This window comes from Capsella rubella, unplaced genomic scaffold, assembly GCF_000375325.1.
Source record: "Capsella rubella cultivar Monte Gargano unplaced genomic scaffold, Caprub1_0 scaffold_4, whole genome shotgun sequence".
Lineage (NCBI taxonomy): Eukaryota > Viridiplantae > Streptophyta > Magnoliopsida > Brassicales > Brassicaceae > Capsella > Capsella rubella.
The window spans coordinates 8190352-8213203 of record NW_006238920.1 but is presented as its reverse complement, the minus strand read 5'-3'; the positions used below and the strand labels follow the sequence as shown (position 1 = coordinate 8213203).

At 36.7% G+C, this 22852-nt stretch overlaps 4 protein-coding genes across 7 annotated transcripts in view; 2 read left to right on the top strand and 2 right to left on the bottom strand.

Moving 5' to 3' along the window:
- Positions 1-1502: 1502 nt before the first annotated feature.
- Positions 1503-2555, top strand: LOC17889646 (stress-response A/B barrel domain-containing protein UP3). Its single transcript, XM_006295754.2, has one exon. The coding sequence runs from the start codon at positions 1639-1641 to the stop codon at positions 2449-2451; it is 813 nt and encodes a 270-aa protein (XP_006295816.1). The 5' UTR covers positions 1503-1638; the 3' UTR covers positions 2452-2555.
- An 886-nt stretch (positions 2556-3441) lies between these two features.
- LOC17889077 (importin beta-like SAD2) lies at positions 3442-11565 on the bottom strand. The gene is made up of 22 exons (XM_006293543.2): positions 11250-11565; positions 10794-10929; positions 10625-10712; positions 10117-10266; positions 9521-9683; positions 8871-9055; positions 8618-8791; positions 7789-7934; positions 7585-7708; positions 7323-7503; positions 6982-7141; positions 6825-6866; positions 6617-6735; positions 6334-6532; positions 5916-6047; positions 5691-5794; positions 5266-5445; positions 4962-5101; positions 4704-4843; positions 4455-4621; positions 4233-4365; positions 3442-4121 (listed from the first exon to the last, which is right to left on the bottom strand). The coding sequence occupies exons 1-22, from the start codon at positions 11340-11342 to the stop codon at positions 3946-3948; spliced, it is 3132 nt and encodes a 1043-aa protein (XP_006293605.1). The 5' UTR covers positions 11343-11565; the 3' UTR covers positions 3442-3945.
- Positions 11566-13735: 2170 nt separating this feature from the next.
- LOC17888256 (histone-lysine N-methyltransferase ATX1) lies at positions 13736-21076 on the top strand. 4 transcript variants are annotated; one of them, XM_006293537.2, is made up of 24 exons: positions 13736-14563; positions 14750-14801; positions 14900-14974; positions 15075-15294; positions 15446-15572; positions 15679-15783; positions 15933-16123; positions 16242-16334; positions 16449-16546; positions 16639-16800; positions 17393-17536; positions 17622-17669; positions 17791-17908; positions 17980-18045; positions 18149-18210; positions 18304-18360; positions 18798-18866; positions 18994-19192; positions 19494-19739; positions 19904-19965; positions 20041-20118; positions 20360-20455; positions 20534-20637; positions 20717-21076. In XM_006293537.2, exons 1-24 carry the CDS (start codon positions 13980-13982, stop codon positions 20853-20855), a joined length of 3195 nt encoding a protein of 1064 aa, XP_006293599.1. In that variant the 5' UTR covers positions 13736-13979; the 3' UTR covers positions 20856-21076. The 4 variants fall into 4 exon arrangements, with proteins under 4 accessions (XP_006293599.1, XP_023639574.1, XP_023639575.1 ...); XM_023783806.1 differs by having other exon boundaries at positions 17390-17536; XM_023783808.1 differs by lacking the exons at positions 13736-14563; positions 14750-14801 and having other exon boundaries at positions 14898-14974; positions 15059-15294; positions 17390-17536.
- Positions 21077-22607: 1531 nt separating this feature from the next.
- LOC17888440 (probable LRR receptor-like serine/threonine-protein kinase At3g47570) overlaps positions 22608-22852 on the bottom strand; it is a 2745-nt gene continuing 2500 nt past the window's right edge. Inside the window, exon 3 of the mRNA XM_023784617.1 lies at positions 22608-22819. Coding sequence (XP_023640385.1) covers positions 22608-22819 — 212 coding nt within the window. The remainder of the gene's footprint in view (positions 22820-22852) is intronic.

Below are 22852 nucleotides of genomic sequence, written 5' to 3'. Positions count from 1 at the left end.
TAGTTTAGATATTTTTCGTACGGAGCGCACGACAGTCGAACCTATCCCGTTCTTTCTCTAATATAATATCATATTTTTTTATATATAAATGAAATAATTTACATTTTTAAAAAAACCAACATTATATAGCTTGTATTTAACTAATTAAATTACTCGTTCTCTTTCTGTATTCGTTATTTCTTGTCCCGATATTTGAAATATTTAAGTAATTTGAAACTTACTTTTGCTATTTAAATTTCATATTCATGTATAATACCCGTCATTTGATATTTAAAAGTTGAACTTGAATTTAAGTTTCCAAATTTTTTATACCATCTTGTTTTTGATGAGAAATAGTTATATAATTCTTTTTTTTTGAATTAACCGTTTCTTTTTGTGCTCGTTCTTTCCTTCTAAGATAAGATTATATATATATTTTTTTATAAATGGCATCATTTACATATTTTTTTTTTAAAAAACAACATTATATTGCATGTAATTAACAACATTTAAAAAAACAATACCGTTAATTATTAGGTTGTAGAAACGTATACCTTGTAATTAGAGTATAATGTTTTATTTTGTATTACCGTAAAATTTGAAGAAATGTAAGCAAAGAGTCACATTTATAAACTACGAACTTATCTCTGTTTAAATCTTCAAAAAGAAATGAATCAATTGAACAAAAAATATATTAAATATTTTACTAAGTAATGAAAATTCAAATAACTATTTTATTCCATTAACTGTTTAATTCTTTTTGTGGATTGGCAATGTTATATTATATGAAAAATATAATAATCGTGTGATATGATTTCCTGAACTTACTTAAAACTATTAAATGCTAATTGCATATTAGTTAATATCCAGCGAAATTGGGGAGTTAATATATTATTAAATTGATGTTAATAATAAAAAATGTTTATTTGATGATTTTATTTTTGGTCACATGCTATATTGGTTTTTTAAGTATATTTCAAGGAAATATATAAATATCAATTTTGTTGAATATTTCTCCATATTTTATGCTATTGTAAAATATATAACATATTTATTTTTCTTTTATTTTTCCTAAAACATCAATATAAAACAAAAAAATATATATGATGATTTTTGTAACGCAAAATAAATATATATCATATCATAAGAGTTATACAAAATACAAATAACATAAACACTTGAATAAAATCAATAAACCAAATAAAAAATACTATAGATTAGATTTTATTAAATATTAAATTATTGTTTAAAAATATCTAAAAATGTTAAATATGTTATATACATGGAGATTTTCGAATTTAATTTTCCACTTTTTTGGCAACAAAATTAGTATGATCCATAAATATAGGTAGTTTCTGTTTTTTATTATTTATTTATTTATTAAAACATTTTTGCTGCCATTAGTTTTGTTTGGCAACTGAAATATATTTCATGAAATTTTTTTTTAAAAAATTGGGTCTGTTTGGCTTCAAGTTGTCCTTCTCAATTAATAGTATAGATTATACAATTAATTTCTGGATAATCTCAATGACTACATCCCACCAACCACTGTCGATGAAACTTAGGCAAAAAGAAAAAAAAACGTTTAAGTGGCTCCAATGGTCAAATTGAGTCAGAACCACACTTCACAATCACACAAAGAGACCATTCTTTAAAAAGATGATATGCGCAAGACTCCGACCGCTAGTATCCTCACCTTTAGCTTTCACTATCTCCACAACCAAACACTCCTCCTCAATCAATCTCCGATTACTCCCTCGCCGCTCCTTCTCCGCCGTAACCGCCATGTCTTCTTCAACCCCACCACAGAGTCAGATCATAGAACACATCGTCCTTTTCAAAGCTAAAGACGACGCTGACTCCAACAAAATCGCCTCCATGATTAACAACCTCAACGCTCTTGCCTCTCTCGATCAGGTGCTTCACATCACCGCCGCTCCTCTCCACCGCCTCGGATCCTCCGCCTTCACCTTCACTCACGTCCTCCATAGCCGTTACGGATCTAAAGAGGATCTCAGCTCCTACGGTGCGCATCCTGAGCATGTTCGTGTTGTTAAGGAATCTGTGTTACCGGTCTGTGATGACATCATGGCCGTTGATTGGATCGCGGATCGAATCCCCGGTACCGTAGCACCGCCTCCTGGTTCGGTTGCTAAAGTCACGTTTCTCAAATTGAAAGAGAATGCATCCGATGAGGCGAAATCGGAGATTACGGGAGTGATTAAGGGACTCAGTGAGAAATTTCCTGGGATTGATCAGATCACTGTGGGTGAAAACTTTTCTCCGGCTAGAGCTAAAGGTTTCTCAATTGCTTCGATTGCGTATTTTAAGGATTTGAGTGAAATGGAAGCTGTGGATGCTCAGAAAGAGTTGGTGAACTCGCAAAAGGATAAGGTTCGGGACTATGTGGATTCTACCATTGTTGTTGAGTTCGTTGTGCCGTCTTCTTCACAGACTTCTTCTAGTCTGTAGAAAAAGGCTTTAAATTTCAATCCTTGGAAATACTTGGGGATATATTTTGTCCATTGTCTCTGCAATTTGACTATTTGAGAATAAAAAAGCTTGTTTTTAGGAGATATGAATGTTTTCTTATTCATCTGAGAGCAACCAAAAGCATTTCCGTATCTAGGAATGAGAGATTTTTAAGCACGAAGAAGCCTTTGAGCAATCAATATGATTCTGGTTAAGCTATTAGTAGCTACATGCAACGGAGCTACTCTTAAGAATATTTACACTTACGCCAAAACCAAATTGCATAAAAACCTCACTTGAACTTAAAAAAAGGTATCTTGGCTTCTTTACTCTCTTTTGTCCCAAATGTTGATAACAATCTTTTTTAGTCTCAAATGTTGACACGTCTGGCTGGTTTGTCTCGAGAATTCCTGCAACTTAGTCCATCTTGCAATGAAGTTTTCCAGTTGCAGCAAAGCGATCTAGTTCCCCGTTACACAAATAGAACTAAAGATGCTCTGTTTTGATAGAGCAAGGTCCGGGTAAGATAAAGGTAGATAAATGATAAAAGAGTTAGTTTGGCTTCCTGATATAGAAAATGTACAGAGACACCAAATGCCTTTGACTTTGATTGTCACAAATGGGTTATATATAAGGTTTTAGTCCAGGTATAAAGCAAGTAACCCCAACGAAAAAACATAATGCTTATGAGCAAGTGAAAAAACATAATGCTTATGAGCAAGTGGGAAGGATTCTAGTCTAGGATCTGAGTGTAGACAAAGTCTTTTAATGTAAAATTTCACATTTATACCACTTAACGAAGATTCTTCGAAGCTGGAATCATTTTTCTTAGTTGTGTTATTTGCCGTTTCAGATGTTTTTTTTTCCCTTTATTTTTAACGTCTTCTTCGTCTTAGACTCGGTTAACTCGTCCCAAGTCCCCGAGCCCTCGATTCTTACTAAAAAGGGAAAAATGGTACTAATAAATTCTATGAATATAATCGATTAAGAGATTGAAAAATAAATCATGGATAGTAATTATCACTTTATGAAAGAATTGGTCGTACAACCTGATGTGACCTTGCTGATCTCTCTGTGAGATCACAAAAATTCAATGTAGCTCTTCCTAAAAAATTCTATCATCCCAAAAGACAGACAAGACTCTGTGCGCATAAGATAAAGAGTACACAAAATCCCCCACCCTCCCAAAAAACTCCTTTATGAATACAACCAACTCAAAAAGAAGAGACACAACACAACACACTCACGGAAGAAGAAGAAGATGAAATATAGTACACACCTTTTAAATCATAAGAGACTTCATCCTCATCAACCGCAACCACACGGTTTCACAAGGTTCTAGAGATGATGGCTTCTGCTAAAATTCACAAATCTGCTTCTTCATTTGTATAACCTGGAAGCAAGCCACTATGCCAAATAATTATGAACGACAATCTCTCACCAAAATGACACCATTTGTGTACCACACTGTCACTTTGATCCAAAGCTTTAAGATCACTGAGCAGCAACAGGAGTAGAAGCAGCTTCTGCTAACTTCTTTTGCTTCTCTTTCTCAATCTCCACTCTTCTCAGCTCCGCATGCTGTGCTATACCGTTTGCAATCGCCTGGTAAGTGAAGTCCAGTGACTGGTTAAGGTTCTGAAATCTCTGCGCATCTGATGCCTGCATAACTGTATAATGGACAAGGACGTGATTATTAAGCAAGATGTACACAAGAGACAAAAAAAAAAGCTTCATATCGTATTGAGTGGTCGAATGGTAAGGATTTTATGTAGTGGTACCTCTAATTGCATCGACAAAGAATACAAAGGCATCCACCTCATCCATGGGTGACTGAAACTCGTCGTCATCACTAAAGTCATCATCGGAATCGTCGTCGTCATCATCATCCTCATCATAGTGGAAGGCCTTTGCCTAAGAAACAGATAAAAGAATCGGATAACAGTCAATTCTAGCAACAAGTATGATTCACGGAAGCAAGTCGATACAAACACTTGACAAACCTGCGCAGCTAACTTCTGCAGCTTCACGCTTTGTGCTTCATCTCCATCCTCAGCATCATCCATCCCCATCTCCCCATCAGACCCATCATCATCATCACCGTCCTCATCATCACTGAGGAGTCCATTCATTTCATCCTCATAGTCCACTTCTGTTTCCTTTGCTGCTTCTGCGAGGAAAGATTGGAAAGGCAATAAATGTAAACATTACAATGCCAAGCGAATAGAAAATGGATCATGAGCAGGACATACCAGCTAGCTGATTCTTATATGCAACTAGAAGATCAAGTGTTGCCCTGAAAACCTGCTGCAGCGCGTCATCGGGTAATTGACCACCCGGGAGAGCAAGTAACGAAGTCAAACCCAAGCAGCAAACTTTTTTATCATGTTCCCTGGTACAAATAGAGAACCTCTTTGTCAGCTAATCAAAGCGAACAATAGAGTGTCCAACCATTACGCATATGAGCTAAGATGCACCCGATATGTCATAACAAAAAGGATCAACAATACCTTTTGAAGTTGGCAGGCAGGCCACTTTTTCTCTTTTGCTGCAACATCTGGAACCAAAGGTCAAATACTTTGGAAGCAAGTCCTGTGTTATGCAATACACCAAGTGTCAAGCCTGGATTGTAGTAAAGCATATTTGCCACCTGCAAACATAAATCAAGCTTGTCATTTATCATTGTATCATCAACAGCAGAATCAGTTCATATATGAGCCACTTGATTTATATAATAACACTTGATTAAATATACTAAACAGGTAAGTAAAAATCAACCAGTAGCAAGCCAACAAATCCTCCAATAGTTCTTACCACTTGTATAAGAAGAGATTTCAAACATGAAGTCTCAGCTCGTTGTAACCGGTCAACAGTGAGTCGCAGATATGGTTCAACCCACTGATCCACCTGCCCTTTGCAATTCTGGAAAACAACTTCAATAAGCTTTGGAGCCGACTCAATATCACTGTCTTCTATGTTTCTGTCAGTCATAAGCTGTAGAAGTGGAAACGTGAGACATATATTAGCTATGAAGGTAATAAATGCTAATGTCATGCTGACATATAAGAACTGTGCTTGTACAGCGAAAGAGATGCTTATAAATGTTTTGGCAGCAAGAAAAGTCAGAAAATTTGTTAAACAAAGGAAGATTCTATGCTTCATGATATGTGCAAGAATGGTAAGACCTTACAGTTCTTTACAACAATGAACAAGCACATACATATAATTACAGTACTCACAGTTGAGAGAACATTAAATAGACTTTGCTGATAGTCGGGCTCCTTGCAAGTGAGAAAATGAGCAGTTCCCCTTGATATAAAGTTGTCCATCGGAACCAAAATATCTGAATTTTCAAAGAGTAACTTAAGTGAACGTAAGGAAAACAATGAATAACATGGAAGTGTTACAGTGATGCAGTCAACTGTAGAATCTAGAATGAAAAAAAAATGTGAGAGAAGCCATACTTGGAAAGAAATCAATTGCCCAATCAACCAATGCTTCCACCATTAAAGGCCAGAGACTCCATATATCCAAGGAAATGTTAGGTGAATAAAATGTCATGTATGATGCAATCTCCAAAACTTCTTCAAATACCTCTGCCATAACAAATAGGATGAGAACATAAATACTTCAGTGTCAATTATTAGATAGCTTCAAAAGGAAATGAATAATCTTGAGATCATGATGCAACGACACTACAAAGGGCTGACAAAAATAATGGACATAAAATTCCCATAAAAAAAACATACTAATGGAATGAACCCAAATAGCTAACGGAGCAGTCCAAAAGTACATCATCTGGTCACAACTATAACTTAATTATGTTCTCCAGAGTCTACAAACTATAGTCCAAAGCTAAATGAGAAACTCATATCATTATACCTTGGCCATCAGTGGTCAACATTTTCTGCATTATTGGAAGTATAGTTGGTTCTATCTCAACAAACAGCTGTGGAAGACTGCTAACAGATTCAAGAATTGTACTTATGGCACGCAAACAACCAACTGCAGCCAAAGCTCCCATGTCATCCGAGTCATCATTGGCTTCTGACGTGTTTAGACACCTCCAAAATGCAGCCGCCTGAAAGGAAAGAAAGAAATACATATACATAGCCTACTTTAAATATTCAAGAAAACAAGAGTCATAGAGAACAGTTTTTCTTACCAGATTTTGACATAATCCAAAAGCAAAAGGAGCCATCTCTTCGCCAAACTTATCTACGATGGTCTCCAAAGTAAATACAAGGTCCTCATTCTCTACCTCATTCATGAGTTTGAAGAATTCTGGTGGAAGCAAGATGACAATAAATTTGAAGCATTATTTTACTTCGACAGTACTGAACATTTCGTATTCATAAAGAAGGGTAACTTACCATCAAGTAACTGAGGGAGGATTGGACGAATCTCATTTAAATCTGCATTTGACAAAAAAAAAAATTAGCCATACAGAATCAAGAGGCCAACACGCACAGATAAACAAGTGCAAAAGCATTCATCCAATATACAAATGTGTAGGAGAAAAACACATACCCTTACAAGCCTCGACAAATGAACGCAATGCAAAAACAGAATCAACACGAACAGGGAGGTCAGGATCGCGCAGTCCAGAAACAACACTGTGCAATGCTTTACGAAAGTTATTCTGATCTGAGAAATCGATATGTGCATATTGTCCAGCTACCCATGCGGCCTACATCCAGAACGGACAGTCAAACAGATCAAAGGGTGTCTCAAAGAATATCTATATAAAACTAAACAGTATTGTATCAGTACAACATAATTCATGGAAATACAAAACAAAAACCTCAACAGTATTGTAGTAACAATTCATTACTGAGATATCCACACCACAGTTTAAAGCCAAAAAATACCTTTGCTCTAAGATGTCCAACTGGACTACTGAACTCAGGAAAAATATGTTGCACCAACATGCGCTCGAGTTCAGATTTATAGGGACCCGTTTGCTTCAATTTGTCACAAAGAGCTCCAACAGCAAGCATCGCACCATCTTTTTGGCGATAAGGCTTATGTTCTGCAGGAGCTTCGTCATAACTACAAACAGTGTACAAGCAAGTTGTCAATAAAATAAAACTAATAGACCAAGTTCCAAGCATAAGAGCTCAAATGTAATACCTCCTGAAGATCCCAACGACAAACTGAACAAATTTCGGAAGGTTCTCTTTCCCACGTTTTCGAACCAACTCATTTACAAAATCCATGGACGCTGTTCGCGGACTATACAAGTCTTCAATGATATCTAGAGCACAGCAAATAACATTTAAAAGATGTATTTTAAAATTAAGAGTTTTATGAAATTAATTATTATGTAGTACTTACTGTAGCCTTTCCTCACATATTCATGTGGGTCTTCCTCCCAAAGCTTTTGATCATTATCATTAAAGCACATTAGAGGGAAAACAATCTCAAAAAGCAGAACATCCAGCCGGGGTAGTAGCAAATTGTACATGCTATTCTTCAAAATGCTGCAGATACAATGAATTAGTTGCGGTGAATGAATAACATTCCTTTGACGAGAAATACTACATATGCCAAATCTGTTAGAAAATGAAGGGACATCTTAAATATCCCAAGTTCAGAATGCTATCTTGCATGTATAAGATAAATTAGCTTGTCATTAGAAATCGTATCATGAACTCTAAACCATTTCAGAAAGTATATGCAGCGAGTTAATTGATCATGTAAGAGATCAAAGCTCCGAAAATTCAATGACATTCTAAACTCTCAAGAATACACCTTTCTAAGAAGAGCAGGAAAAGACAAAAAAACTGAATCCTACCTGGCTAAGGTTCTCATTATATTCTCGATCATTACTGAGACATATTAACCAAGGAGATCAAACAAAAAAATTCATATACTTACATGTCTATAAAGTAGTAGTTTATACTGCAGCGGAGATGATAAAAATACATCGTAACACATGCTATAATGCAATAGTGTACAAGTATTGAAAAAATATAAAATTCTAAACGTGTTCTAATTAATTTTAAGAACTTAAAATTCAGTGCCAAAAATATTTATAATATCAGAGATATTATAAGTCTTTTTTTTTTGTTTTAAAAATATATTACAAGTTAGTGAAGTGGGGATACTGAATGTGTGCATGTATGTACGTAAACTAATGTCTACAAGGGATTGTAACACAAACCTGTTGCTTAAGTACTGAAGGAGAAGGTTGGTAACTCTGTCAGGAATATAGCCTCCAACACGAATTGTATTCAAGAAATTTAGGTGGCCTTCCAAAATTCTACCTGCATAATTCTTTAGAAACATCTGGGCAAAAGGTTTGTTTTCTGGACTTTGAAGTTTTGGATCTCCAAACCTATTAATGAGTAACAAATAATCAACAAACCTTCAACGCTTACATTTTTGTTTAAAATTTTCTAACATCTGGGACATACCGACTATAGAGCCTGTTTAATATGTGCACTGTCCATTTCTTGACCTTCCACCATCCCCAAGATTTTCTAAGTTCCGGATCCATAGGCTGGCCTTCAACAGGAACAGGACGCTCCGAAACACTCAAGAACAGAACCATCCAGGCATTAAAGACATTTAGATCATATAATTGCCTTGGAAGCTCCAGCTGCCCACAGAGAACAGTAAAAAATGATCATCTGGTGATTCTTCTTGAAAATTAAAACAAAGTAAAGATCAAGATATCCATCGATCATCATGAAAAAAAAAACTAGAACAGGGAGGTGTTCAGTGATACGCTCCCCAGCCCATGGTTTTAATCTTTTATTTATAAGTTGAAGATATTTTTAACCAAAAAAGAGAACAAATATGGAAATTGCGCATATGATAAGATATTATCCAATGCAACTAACAATCTCAGATACAAGAAAAAAGAGACAAGAGGGATCACAGATGGAGTTGAAACCACCTATCTAGGAATCCATGTCCACGTCTTTCACTTTGATAAAACAAATAATAAACAGAACAGTTAAACTGGTTCGAATTGTGTTTTAAGGATATGGAAATTATGTTAAGGACGATAAAATGTAAAATTCCGCAGAGGCACATGTAACTGATCTCTGTAGAAACTTACATATATGGATGACCAAAATATTTTGCATATCAACTTCATAAGTTCTGCTATCTCCAGAGAGGGATTTGGTATCTGGATAAGCCCATTAAAGATAGTCAAAAGTTGAGGAAATGTCTCCTCAACGATGCGGGAAACTGGAGTCCTCTCCTCGTCTGACTTGAACCTAGAAAATAAAATCAACGCAATCGACTACTTGTGTGAAAAAAATGAGACTGTCATCTAAATTAGCTGCCTCTTTACATGTAAAGAGCAACTTCCATTTTTAGCTGGAAGGTCAAAAACTTGACAGGACATCATGAATTGACAGAGCCATGGACACCATTGTGTTCTAGTAATACGTTTAAACACTCTCAATTCTTCTGCCTAGCACTTCTTTCCCTTCTATTCATTTTTTTCTACTCAGGAATGGTTACCACCTAAATTTATTAGTCACACTACTTATTACTTGTATGATACATGCAAGAGTTGGAACTGCGCTATTGTCAACGCAGATAATCATAGAGCTGACTCGATGAAGTATATCAATAATTTCAGTAACAAACCTTTAAAGCATACACGCAGGCATACGAATATGAAATGGAATGTGATGAACTTACTCATATTTTCTAGAGAGTATCCGCAACACAAACAAAGCCCCATAAATTTGTTGATTTTGCAAGTTGTACTTCACCCAATCCAGAAGACGTGGCCATTGTTCTGGGTAGTCAGAATAAATAATTGTCTTGAGGCACTCTCCAAGTTGTGATCTGGATACAAAATTTAGGGAAAGGATCAAATTATGGCTGTTGTTGAGGCTTATGGAAGATACTGTTGGGACCAAGGTCATGAGAAAAATGCAAACTTCAGAAAAATCATCCTCTATCTGCCGTTTTTTATATCTAGTAACTATGGATATTGCAAAGGCAAATCCAAAGATGTATATATTGACGTGAGGACTATCAGCTTGAAGAAAATCTATCAGACAAGATGATGAGCAATTTGTAGGCATGATTAGCCATACATGTTACATATATTTTCAAAAAATCGCTTAAAATTAGATCACGTCAGAGATCAGCTAACGAAATGACTTCAGTGATAAGTCCAAAAACTATCTTGTAAATTTACCTGAGTAAGGTTGGGACTTGGGTGACATAGACGAGGATATTATCTCTAACCAATTCTTTGTCGCTTTGCAATATCTTCTGTGGCATTCCTGCGCCACAAAATATGCAAATTAATATAAGATCTTGCAAAATTTAGGCCGGGAAAAGATGATTACGGTACAAATTATTACCAGAATCCTCAGGTGACCAGTTCTTAGCAATGAAATTTTTGAAATGAATACTAGCAATTTGACGCACTGCCATGTCAGAATTTCCATCCACGGCTATCTGCAATAACCTCACCAAATGCTGAGGTGTGTACTGCAGCTGCAAGACAGAGAATAACGGGCATCAGAACAGCAGAACTTGATCCATTAGTGGTAGTAAAATTACAACTGTAACGCCATTGAAATCTGACTATATACGGGAGAGTAAAGCAAATAAACATTTCTCAAAAATGAAATGGGCTTTGAAATATTTTGGAATATAAATCGGCAAAGTTAAAACGTTTAAGAAATATCTCTACATGAACTCAGCTCAAACTTTAAGATACACCTATCAAAAAGCTCCTACATTTCTGGGAATATCAAAAGCCAGCAACCGTGTACACATACATCCAAAGAGAATTTAAGTGAAAACTGAGAAACCTGATTGAGCTGCTGCTCAGAAGCTTTGCGTTCATCGGGAATCGGGCTGAGGGCGGCGGCCCGAAGGATCAACGAGAGGCTATGCAGATCCATCTCCTCCGTGGAGTTTGAAAAATCGGGACACTAGACAGAGTAAACCTTGTTGACGATCAGTGGAGGCAGTGGTGGATTCGATGAAAAAAATCAAGTTCGAAAGCCCTGGATAGAGCTGAATTGAGCAGGGGAGATTCTCAAAAGAGCATGATAGGGTTTTAGAGCGACAAGAATGGCGGAGAAGAAGGAGAAGAAGATTTTGATAATAGTTGGCGAGAGTGGAGGAGAGGGACAAAATAGAGCTGGACGATATAGAGTATTTAAATCCCTAGGGTTGTTTAACTAACCACCCAATTTCGGTTTTTGGTTGACCCGGGTCCTATATAGCCGGTTTAATTCGTACCGGGTTTTTTTTTTTGGGTCTGAATATGTGATTTTATTTATTTTATTTCCTTAAATGAATTTAGTTAGAGACCAACAAAGACAAGTGTTCCGGTCCTATTGTTTAAAAATAAGAAAAACATTGAAAATGTGGTTGGTACTTGGTATAGCTGATGCAGAATATTAAAATGATTAATTCGATTAATATATATGTCCAAGTAAAAGATGATTAATGCCATCCATTGTCAAGATGACATGAGCGAACTGTATTGTGTGACCATACAGTGTATAGTCCAACTTCTTTCTTTTTGGATGCCTAGAGAAAGCCAACCAACAAATGATGTGTGGTTGGATATTTTGACAACAAAATCCATCGAGACGTCTATAAAGTATAGGGTGGATAACCTGTTAATATGCCTTGGATATCTAAAAAACGACATTTGCTCTGTTATTTCTTTTGTCGCTAGCGACTAAAAATAACAATGTATGTTTCGTTTTAAATTTAACCAACAGTTTATTTAAAAGAGATGGTAAAAAATAATACTCATATTATTTAAAACGGTCGTTAATAAAAGTAGCAGCGCCTAACGACAGAAAATAGTAATTGTTTGCTGAAAAATATTACTATAAAGTGTAGTTAAATAATAACTATAGAACAAATCTTCGAGATTAAGATCGCTAAAAGGTGAATATAGCCATCACCATTATGTCTAAATAATATGAAGGTCATCAGTTGGACACAAGTACACACCCTGATATATTGATATGTGTACATTCTTACTTGTTCAATGTATATAACATCTTTGTGTGGATCCATTTAGAGCAATAGCAAGCATCAGATGCCGCATAAGGAAATGCAATTACAATTCAACCATGGTTGATACACCCTTAGTCCCTTATTTTTTTTGGTAGGAAACGGGAGACAATGTCCCCCGCAATTTATTCAAAAAACAAAAACTTACAAACGCATATTCCGTGTTCGAGTAGACCCACTAGCATCATCCAATAAAAGAGGCTTAACGCTCTCTCGTACAACATCAAACATATGAAAACCCGACAATAAAGTAAAAGCATAGTTCGCTAATCCATCAGAAAGACGATTAGCTTCTCTATACACATGACTAATACGGACTATCCAGTCCTTTGATAAGAAGTCATAGCACAAGCGTACTAGGAAAGACAACGGATGAGAGTCACTTATCTTTGTCGTAAGAAAGCCCACAACCACCTCTGAATCCACCTCAAGTTCGACACGCGTAGCCCGACGCTCCCATGGTATAAGTAGCCCGTAGTAGACACCCCATAACTCGGCCAACGGTGCAGAACAAACACCCAAAGTGACACAAAACCCGCCACGCCAATTGCCATCATTATCCCTCAAAACTCCTCCCGCTGCTGCCAACCCGAGATGTCCTCGCGAAGCACCATATATAACGTCTTGTACAAATTTATTTAGACGTGGAGTATTGATATCGGTATCTCATTTAGTCAGTCCAAAAGCTTACTAAATCTTTATGAACCCAAATCTCTAGAGAATATACAATTACAAAAATTCTATAACTAAATTGAAATTTAAAATTTATATCAACTAAAAACTTCATTAAATGATCAAATTTAAAATTTCAATTTTGTTTTCTTCTACACGAAATAAATTTATAATTATAATATCTACAAGGATAAGATATAATTATAATATCTATACAAAGAGATAAATGTAAAATAATTACACAATTACAAGCAAAATAGAAATAAATTGATATCACTTACGAAATCTATATAGGAATGATCGAGTCTATAATTTTTTGTTGACAACAATATGTGAAAACAAAAATTTGACATATTCATAAGTTTGACATATACATCTGACATTGAAATGTTTAAATTTTTGTTGTCAAAGTATTCTCTTTTTTTCTTCATAATATGGACAATTTTTGTGAAACTTTGCATAATTTTGTTTAAAAAATTCAGATATTTGCTTCACATATATACATACACTATAATCGTATAGATGCGGTGATATATAAGGAGAGAGAGAGCATTAGATTTAGATCTCAAAAAAGGTTGTAAACTCATCTTAATAAACCCGGCGGGAAACCGATAAAAGCCTTTGGCTTCTCCCTCCAAAGGATCTGTCGCCTTTTCTTTTCTTTTTTTTCTCTTCACCCCTTTTCATCGATTCTACTTTGTAAACCCTAATTTCTCTCATCCACGAAAACACTCGAAAGATTTGGGGGTTTAAGCGAAGGAAGGAGAGTGAGCAGGGCAAAGGTGTCTACTTTACGAAGCCCTGTGCTTTCTCCTTCCGATTTAATCTCCATGGCGTGTGTTTCGAATGATACCCAGATCGAAATTGATGTTCACGACCTCGTGGAAGCTCCAATTCGCTACGAGTCTATTGATAGTATGTACACTGTTACCTCCTCGGCATTGTGCTGTGTTAGCGCGGTTGGTTCCCACAGTCTGATGTCCAAGAAGGTCAAGGCCCAGAAGCTTCCGATGATTGAGCAATTTGACGTTGAAGGTAACGGTGTGAGTGCTAGTGCCGATTGTTGTCGTTCGGATGATTACAAGTTGCGGACTCAGCGTCCTGAGATTGTTCGCGTCTACTATCGCCGCCGTAAGAGACCGCGGAGGGAGTATTTACTAGATCAGGCGGTGGCTGTGAAGGCTGCAGACGTGGAGCTCGATGAAATTACTTGTTTTGAGGGGACGAAGAGAAAGAAGATTGATAACTGCGAGTTGAGAAAATTGAGTGTGAATTCAATTGGGTTAAGAAGGTGTAAGGGTAACAATGCGTTTAGCGGAAATAAGCAAAATGGATCATCCCGAAGGAAGGGCACTTCTATCAAAGATCAGGATAAGGCGACTCTTGCTTCTCGTTCAGCTAAGAAATGGGTCAGGTTAGGGTTTATCTATCATTTTTTAACTGTTGAAAGTCATGGACTTTGGAAATTGTGTGGTCTTTTCCGAGCTGTTAATTTGCACTGATGATATTCTTAGTTCAGACTTTGAATCTGTTGACCTTTAATTGTTAGTGGGCGACTACTATTTTTTTAGTGTTGTATGATGGGGTTTTAATGTGGCAGGTTGAGTTATGATGGTGTGGATTCTACAAGTTTCATAGGGCTGCAATGCCAGGCGAGTGTTTTAACTAGACAATTGTCCACTTTAAGCTATTGCATTCCACTTTTTCGTGAAGGGGACATCTTAACAATGGACTATCGTTTAATCCCTAGGTTTTTTGGCCCCTGGACGCTCTTTGGTATGAAGGTTCTATTGTTGGATACAGTGCGGAGAGAAAGCATCACACTGTAAGTAGTTCTCTACTCTACTTGAGTTCTGAGTTGGGTATTTTTGTGAGCTATGGAATATGTAAAAGCTTACTCCTCTAACAGTTGTTAAATTCTTTAGGTCAAATATGGGGATGGGTATGAAGAGCATATAGTTTTTGATCGTGAAATGATCAAATTTCTGGTTTCTCGTGAAGAGATGGAGCTGTTACATCTGAAGTTTTGTACTAGTAATGTGACTGTTGGTGTCTGTGATTACGATGAGATGGTTGTACTGGCAGCTACTTTGGACGGATGTCAAGATTTTGAGCCTGGAGACATTGTATGGGCAAAACTAGCTGGTTTGTACTAAACTAACTTCCACTTTGTATACATATGTCTTTATAAATAACCCTCTTTATCTATCAGCAAGTTGATGCTGTTGGGAGCATATAGAAAAAGAAAACTACCTACTGACTTCCATAGAACTGATTTGCTTTCCTATTCGGACAGGTCATGCGATGTGGCCAGCAGTTATTGTAGATGAATCCGTGATTGGAGAACGGAAAGGTCTAAACAACAAGGTATCTGGAGGAGGATCACTCTTGGTCCACTTTTTTGGCACTCATGATTTTGCTAGGTTAGTCAGTGTTTCCTAGATATATAAATATCTCGTTTTGCTACTGAGATGTTTAGATCAATGTCACACATTATCAAGCTGAAGTTAACATCCTTTGGTTTTATAGAATAAAAGTAAAGCAAGCAATCTCATTTATCAAAGGGCTTCTTTCGTCATCTCACTTGAAGTGCAGACAACCTCGGTTTGAAGAGGCCATGCAGGAAGCAAAAATGCAAGTCCCTCTCGCTTTTCTTTGGCATTCTGCTTTCTTGACTCTCCAGTACATGTTGCATTAACAATTAGACCAATAATATCTTCCGGATGTTTCTTGAAACCTGGACATGTTGCCTGTCCTGAAATTTCTGTTATTTGCCCACCCAGTTATCTGAAGCAACACAGGCTTCCAGCACGGATGAGTCAACTTCAAAAAGGAGCTGACTCCGATATGGCTAATAGTACAGAAGAGGGAAACTCAGGTGGTGATCCTCTTAATGACGGAGAAGTGTGGTTAAGACCAACAGAACATGTAGATTTCCAGCATATAATAGGGGATCTGCGAATAATTAATCTTGGTAAGGCTTGAAACTTACAAGTATGATGTATAATCTTTCATTCTATGGTTGATTATTTTCAGTTGGCTGTAGGAATGAACTCCATTTATAATATATAGGTGTATGAATTGTCTTACAGGAAAGGTTGTGACAGACTCTCAGTTTTTCAAGGATGAGAATCATATTTGGCCTGAAGGGTATACGGCAATGAGAAAATTCATATCATTAAAAGGTTATTTGTTATCATTTTTTGGTTTTTCCTTATAAATCAGGTACTTTTCCATGTTTGGTTGACTGAGACTAGTTCATCAATGTGACGTGGGTTGTTGCTTTTGGTTTTAAGCAGATTATAGTGCATCTGCCTTGTACAAGATGGAAGTGCTCAGAGATGCCGAGTCAAAGACACGTCCTCTGTTTAGAGTGACTGCAGATAGTGGAGAGCAGGTGAGTTAAACATATCTACTACTATCTGTTTTATTGAAGTTTTCAGGTCAAGAGTCTATCTCTGGCTAATATGGGTAACTAATTTTACGCAGTTCAAAGGGCTTACTCCATCCGCCTGCTGGAACAAAATATATAACAGGATAAGAAAGGTCCAGAATACTACTGATAGTCCTAATATTTTGGGTGAGGAGCTAAATGGATCTGGGACAGACATGTTTGGTCTCTCCAACCCGGAAGTCATTAAACTTGTACAGGTAACTTATCGTTGTATGTAAAATTATTTGAAAGTGGTGTTCATGTGTTTCATGATGATCTGCTTGCACATGCATTTCGGTCTCATAAGAATCATAGAACTGCCTGGGCACTGAACATTTTGTGGTACCCTGACTTTTGTTTTGTCTCTAAAATGTATAAGCATGTCTCACTTATGTTTAATATGAATGTTTGATGCACAAAACCAAGTTCTCTTCTGTAAGAAAACTGTATGAATTAATTTAACACTCTTAACTGAAGCCAGCTGCGCAAGTATTTACAGAGAGTTTCTAATGATAAAAATGTGCATTTGGTCTATTGATTGTAAGAAAATTTTGTGGTTTTAGTGAAACTAAAGAGTAGAGTTCTGTTCTGGAGTCTTTATAGCAAAACACGTTTTGTAGAACATATCACTTATTATTAAATCATGAGGCAGATACCTATCAAGGTGGTTGCTAGATTTTGCAAACTTTTACGATTAATTCTCTTTGTACTGCTTGGTGCATGCTCCCTGTTTTACATCATTGCAGTATTGTTTAGCTTCTGGTGACTATACTGAAACTGTGTCTCACCCTATAAACAAACTCCCAGCAGGGTTTATCAAAGTCCAGACAATCATCCAATGTTTCCATGTGCAAACATAATTTGGGAAGGCATCAAAATCAGCCTACTGGTTACCGACCTGTCCGTGTTGACTGGAAAGATCTCGATAAATGCAATGTCTGCCACATGGATGAGGTAATGAGTGCATTTTTTTTTGTTTCTCATGAGATTTCAAACTTCTGCTCTTCAATAGTTCTGATATATATATTTTTGTCTGCAGGAGTATGAGAACAATTTGTTCCTGCAATGTGATAAATGTAGAATGATGGTATTGCTCATGATCTGAGTTTTTTAAGCTATCATATATCTCATGGATGTATACTCTATAGTCCTTATGCTCTTTCTTTCTCTTGGGTATGACTCAATTTGAATTTCTGGTCTACGACTAGGTCCATGCTAAATGCTATGGAGAGCTAGAACCCTGTGATGGTGCTTTGTGGTTATGCAACTTATGTCGTCCTGGTGCTCCTGATATAACTCCACGGTGTTGTCTTTGTCCTGTAGTAGGTAATTCTACCGTACCATTTGTTGTATGGAGTTATGTGCTTTCATTAGTTAACAATTGTAAATTCTTCTAGGCGGTGCTATGAAGCCGACAACTGATGGAGGGTGGGCTCATCTGGCTTGTGCTATATGGATCCCAGGTTTAATCTTAATGAGTTGTTGTTCTGTATTAGTCTGATCTCTACTGAATAATTGGCTGTAGTACTTTCCTTTTTACAAATTAACACTTGTTATTTTATCCAGAAACATGTTTATCTGATGTCAAGAAGATGGAACCGATTGATGGGGTGAATAAAGTCAGTAAGGTATGTACTCATTTCCTTTCAGTTTCCTTTACCTTGGTACTGTGGGCTTTTCAAAACTCTTATTCCTCCCTCTTTCCTTACTCTTAAAACTAGGATCGCTGGAAATTAATGTGCACCATCTGTGGGGTATCTTATGGAGCTTGTATCCAAGTAAGATTTTGTTCTATGTTAATAGAACTGAATCATTCTTATGCATTGTGTTCCTATTCACATAGAAAATTAATCTAGTTGAAATTGCCTGACAAAAATGCTGCATAATTCCTTTTGGAGTTTCTATTGCTTCTGAAGTTGGTGACTATTACAGAAATATCAATTTATTCGATAATGTATGATACATGTTTAAAATCCACTTGACAGTAATGTGGAACCTATGAATTTTTTCAGCGCATATATATGGACTGTTTAACTCCCGTTCAGTCTCCTTATTGGTCTACTGACGTTACAGTTCTGTTTGGTAGTTATCTTGTGTATCCTCTTAATAATGGAATCTTGTCGCTACATATATCATTTAAACGACTGTGCATTCCATTTTTACAGTCAATGGCTACAAAGGGTTGAAATATAATTTAAAATGACTATATTTTCAGTGTTCGAACATTTCTTGTCGTGTGGCATATCATCCACTCTGCGCGCGTGCTGCTGGTCTCTGTGTTGAGGTACTTTCCATATCTTACAGGGAATCAGAAAATTTCGCATTCACACTTATGCACATGTATTCAAACACAGAAAATCCACAAAATAGATGTTTCTTACTGATTATGGCTTTCCTGACTGTCCATGTAGCTTGAGAATGAGGATAGACTTTTTCTTTTATCCGTGGAGGATGAAGAAGCAGATCAGTGTATCCGCATGCTTTCATTCTGCAAGAGGCATCGACAAACATCAATTGCCTGCCTAGGATCAGAAGACAGGATCAAATCCGTTACTCATAAATCTTCCGAGTATCTCCCACCACCTAATCCATCTGGCTGTGCTCGAACTGGTATGTAGCTACATGCTAGGATTAAAATTTTGATTCACCCCAAACTTTTGTGATAGGATTGTTTTCCTCATATTTCTTTAACCTCGCTCGCATATGGCCATTTGTTTTGTTAACTTTCATGTTCTTACATATCCTCTTAACATAGTAATTTCTTAGTTTCTATACAAACATCTTTTTGTATTTGATACAAATTTCGTCTCATGCATTTTATTCATGTTTTTTTTCCAACTTTTATTTGTGTTTGCATCCTATGAGTCAGTCTAAATGATTATTTTGACATAATTTTTGTGTATTGTTGCAGAGCCTTATAATTGTTTTGGCAGAAGAGGGCGGAAGGAACCTGAAGCTCTTGCGGCTGCTTCTTCAAAGCGGTTATTTGTTGAGAATAAGCCATATGTTATTGGTGGTTACTCTAGTCTTGAATTTTCAACTGATGAGTCCGTTCGCGGGTCCAAGGTGTCGCAGATGAATACGCCAAACAACATTCTTTGTATGGCTGAGAAATATAGATACATGAAGGATACATATAGGAAGAGATTAGCATTTGGTAAGCATTGATTCTTCCTTAAGTTCCGCGAAGATTTAAAAATATAGTAGGATTTCTGTAAGATAAAATAATTTGTAGGCTTCCTTTCAGAATGATCTAGTCATAATCCTAAGCTTCTTTCAGAATCTTCTTTTCTCTGTGTTTTTCTTTTGGTTTGTTTTTAGGGAAATCAGGAATTCATGGTTTTGGCATCTTTGCAAAGCTTCCACACAGGGCCGGAGATATGGTGAGCATACCTTGAACTGGACATTTCATCTTTGGAAAGTGTCACTCATGAAAACATTTTATGATTCCTGTGCAGATGATTGAATACACCGGAGAACTTGTTAGACCGTCTATAGCTGACAAGAGAGAACGTCTTATATACAATTCATTGGTGGTAGGTATTTTTGACTTTACTAACTTTCTACATTTTTGTTGCTAGACGGAAGATTCAATAAACAGTAACCTGTACATTTATTTATCATTTATAACAGTAAACTTATGTATTTTTCTTACCTTTTGTTTTCTTCTTATTCGAGCAATATTCTTTCGTAGCATTCCCTTAATAGTATAAATATTGGATGCCAATGAGTTAATCAATATCTGAGGAAAAAAAACAAATATTTCTTATGTGATAGGGTGCAGGGACTTACATGTTTAGAATTGATGATAAGCGAGTCATAGATGCTACAAGGGCAGGAAGCATTGCCCACCTGATTAATCATTCCTGCGTGGTATGACTATTTGCTTATGTCCAATTTGGTTAGCATCTGCAAAAAATAACTAAGCATATTGCATTTACTCTTATGCAGCCCAATTGCTATTCAAGAGTCATCACTGTTAATGGAGAGGAGCACATTATCATTTTCGCAAAGAGGGATATCCCTAAGTGGGAAGAGCTGACCTATGACTATAGGTTTCAATTTTTATTCTCTTTAAATCATCAAAGATATTCTAGTCATACTTTCTACTGCTGCTGATCTTGTGATTTTCAGGTTCCTTTCAATCGGTGAGCGCCTCTCATGTTCATGTGGCTTCCAAGGGTGTAGAGGTGTTGTGAATGATACAGATGCTGAAGAACAACAGTCAAAAATCTGTGTCCCTCGTTGTGAACTAATAGACTGGACCGAATAACAGGTGACAAAAACTATATAGAAGGAGTTACAATCATCCCTTTATAAAGTTGTAGCTCCTCTCCTTACACTGAGAGCATATGTTGTTTAGTAGCTTTGCCACAGTCGATTATATTTTTTTGTACAGAGACTAATTAGTGAGTAGTGAGTAGCAACTACACCATTCATAGTGACTATTCTGTAAAGCCATTATATAATTCCAGGCTTGGTACTTAAACTTGAGTCCTTTTCACCCTATCAAAACCAGTGACCAACATAGGATCGAACTACTTGGGATTTGGAACCGCCGTCTCTCAAAAGACCGAAGACATTTCTGCCAATCTTGGATTGTTAGTGGTTGTTTTGAAATCTGAATCGGTTATTTAGCCATTTATCAAAAGTCAACCCGGTTTAGCGTCCTTGTCGTTGGAGGGGTAATTAGGGTAAATAACATATCCAAAATATTTAAAAGGTTTCTTCTGAAATTCGTTTCCCGCGGACTTGGGGATTTTCCAGAAAGATACTTATTACTAACTTACAAGAGAAGCAAACAAAAGAGAGAAAAGAAAAAAACAGAGGAGGCTGCGAGAGGAATGAGAAGGAAAGATATAGAGAGGCAGGTACCGATACCGCCTCAAAGTAGATGCCCTAGAGATGATTGTACCCTTCCCCGATGAAGATACTACTCTTCTTCTCAATCGCCTCCAGCAGATATCACGTACGTATTGCCTTGATTAGTTGATTCCCTCTTATATATGAATATGACTACCGATTCACATATCGTTGCGATTTCATTAAATGTTGCAGGCTCTGCTACAATCGATGAAGAATCAATTCTGAACGTGATTGAAGAAGCCGCAGATGAATTTACCACGACTCTAAATTCCTTGGCGGTCATCGACGACGTATTTCTGGTGCCAAAATATCGATATGATGGTGTTAATAAGCGGTTCATCCAGTAATAAGTCTTCTGCTTTCTTCTGTTATTAAGACTGTGTCAGTGCGTTTCTAAAGATGAGATCAGTTGATAAATTAGCAGGTATGTAGACGATAGAGCTTTTATAGATAAGATGAAGCAATGCTCTCTCGTGCTTTTGGTAGATGTCGATGTTGACGGCATAAAATAGCTTTGCACAGGGATTGAAATATATATTGTATTGATTCCAGGCATGAGAGTAATCTTACTGTTCAAGGTGAGGCTTGTGAACTCTCTATTGTTCATCATTATGGTTTTTTACTTTTAGTCTTCGGAATCATGAGGAACTTATAAGCTGCAGCAATGATCTTGTATTTGTAAAATGCAGGGTAAAGTTCTACAATAAGGAAAATGTGTTCTTCCGGCAAGACCTTCTGTATCGGATGAGCCGTTCATGCTTAATAACCCCTTCCTAAGGAGAAACTAATGACCCCTTTGAGCACGTAAACACATCTCTCGGTCTCCATTATTTTCCAACTTTTTGGTTTTTACAGTTTTTCGAAGCATCTGACAACTTGTGAATTGTATTGGTTCAGCTTGTCTCCGCATTGATTCATCAAAGCCATCTATGTCCTCTACCTCTCTTGGTTCAACTTATTATTTGGAACTATGATCACTGTCTTGGTTCAACTTATCGAGGATTCTCAATTGTGATTTTAAGCACAAAATTCATCTTTGGTATGCAGCAAATAACAAACATTCAGTAAAAAGATTATGCAAGCATATGAGTACATAAAAGGGCAAATTACACAAATATGAAAACGATAATTTAGAGGGCACATAGTAACCATAAACACTTCAACGTCTGGCTGTCCTTGTAGCTTTGAAAAATCTCTCTCTCAACGAGATTAACTCCTTTGTAGCTTCACTCACTCCCAATCGGTTCGTCGGAGATTCTTCAGCACACCGAAGCCCCACCTCAAAAATCAGCGTCAAACATTCAGCAGCAGGGAAACCAACTCTGAGACCATTGCCAAGAACTGATTCATCTACAATGTCCAACACTCGTTCTGGCAACGCGGATTTGATGTAGTTGTGGAGAG

Bases quoted from the DNA above. Each gene is read 5' to 3' on its own strand.
- LOC17889077 (XM_006293543.2), bottom strand. From the start codon at position 11,342: ATGGATCTGCATAGCCTCTCGTTGATCCTTCGGGCCGCCGCCCTCAGC. The intron at 9,684-10,116 runs GTAAGTTCATCA...TTTATTTTCTAG, and splicing joins ATACTCTCTAGAAAATATGA to GTTCAAGTCAGACGAGGAGA. The intron at 4,122-4,232 runs GTACCACTACAT...TCCATTATACAG, and splicing joins CTTTGTCGATGCAATTAGAG to TTATGCAGGCATCAGATGCG.
- LOC17889646 (XM_006295754.2), top strand. From the start codon at position 1,639: ATGATATGCGCAAGACTCCGACCGCTAGTATCCTCACCTTTAGCTTTC.
- LOC17888256 (XM_023783806.1), top strand. From the start codon at position 13,980: ATGGCGTGTGTTTCGAATGATACCCAGATCGAAATTGATGTTCACGAC. The intron at 18,046-18,148 runs GTTTAATCTTAA...TATTTTATCCAG, and splicing joins TTGTGCTATATGGATCCCAG to AAACATGTTTATCTGATGTC. The intron at 20,638-20,716 runs GTTTCAATTTTT...TGTGATTTTCAG, and splicing joins GAGCTGACCTATGACTATAG to GTTCCTTTCAATCGGTGAGC.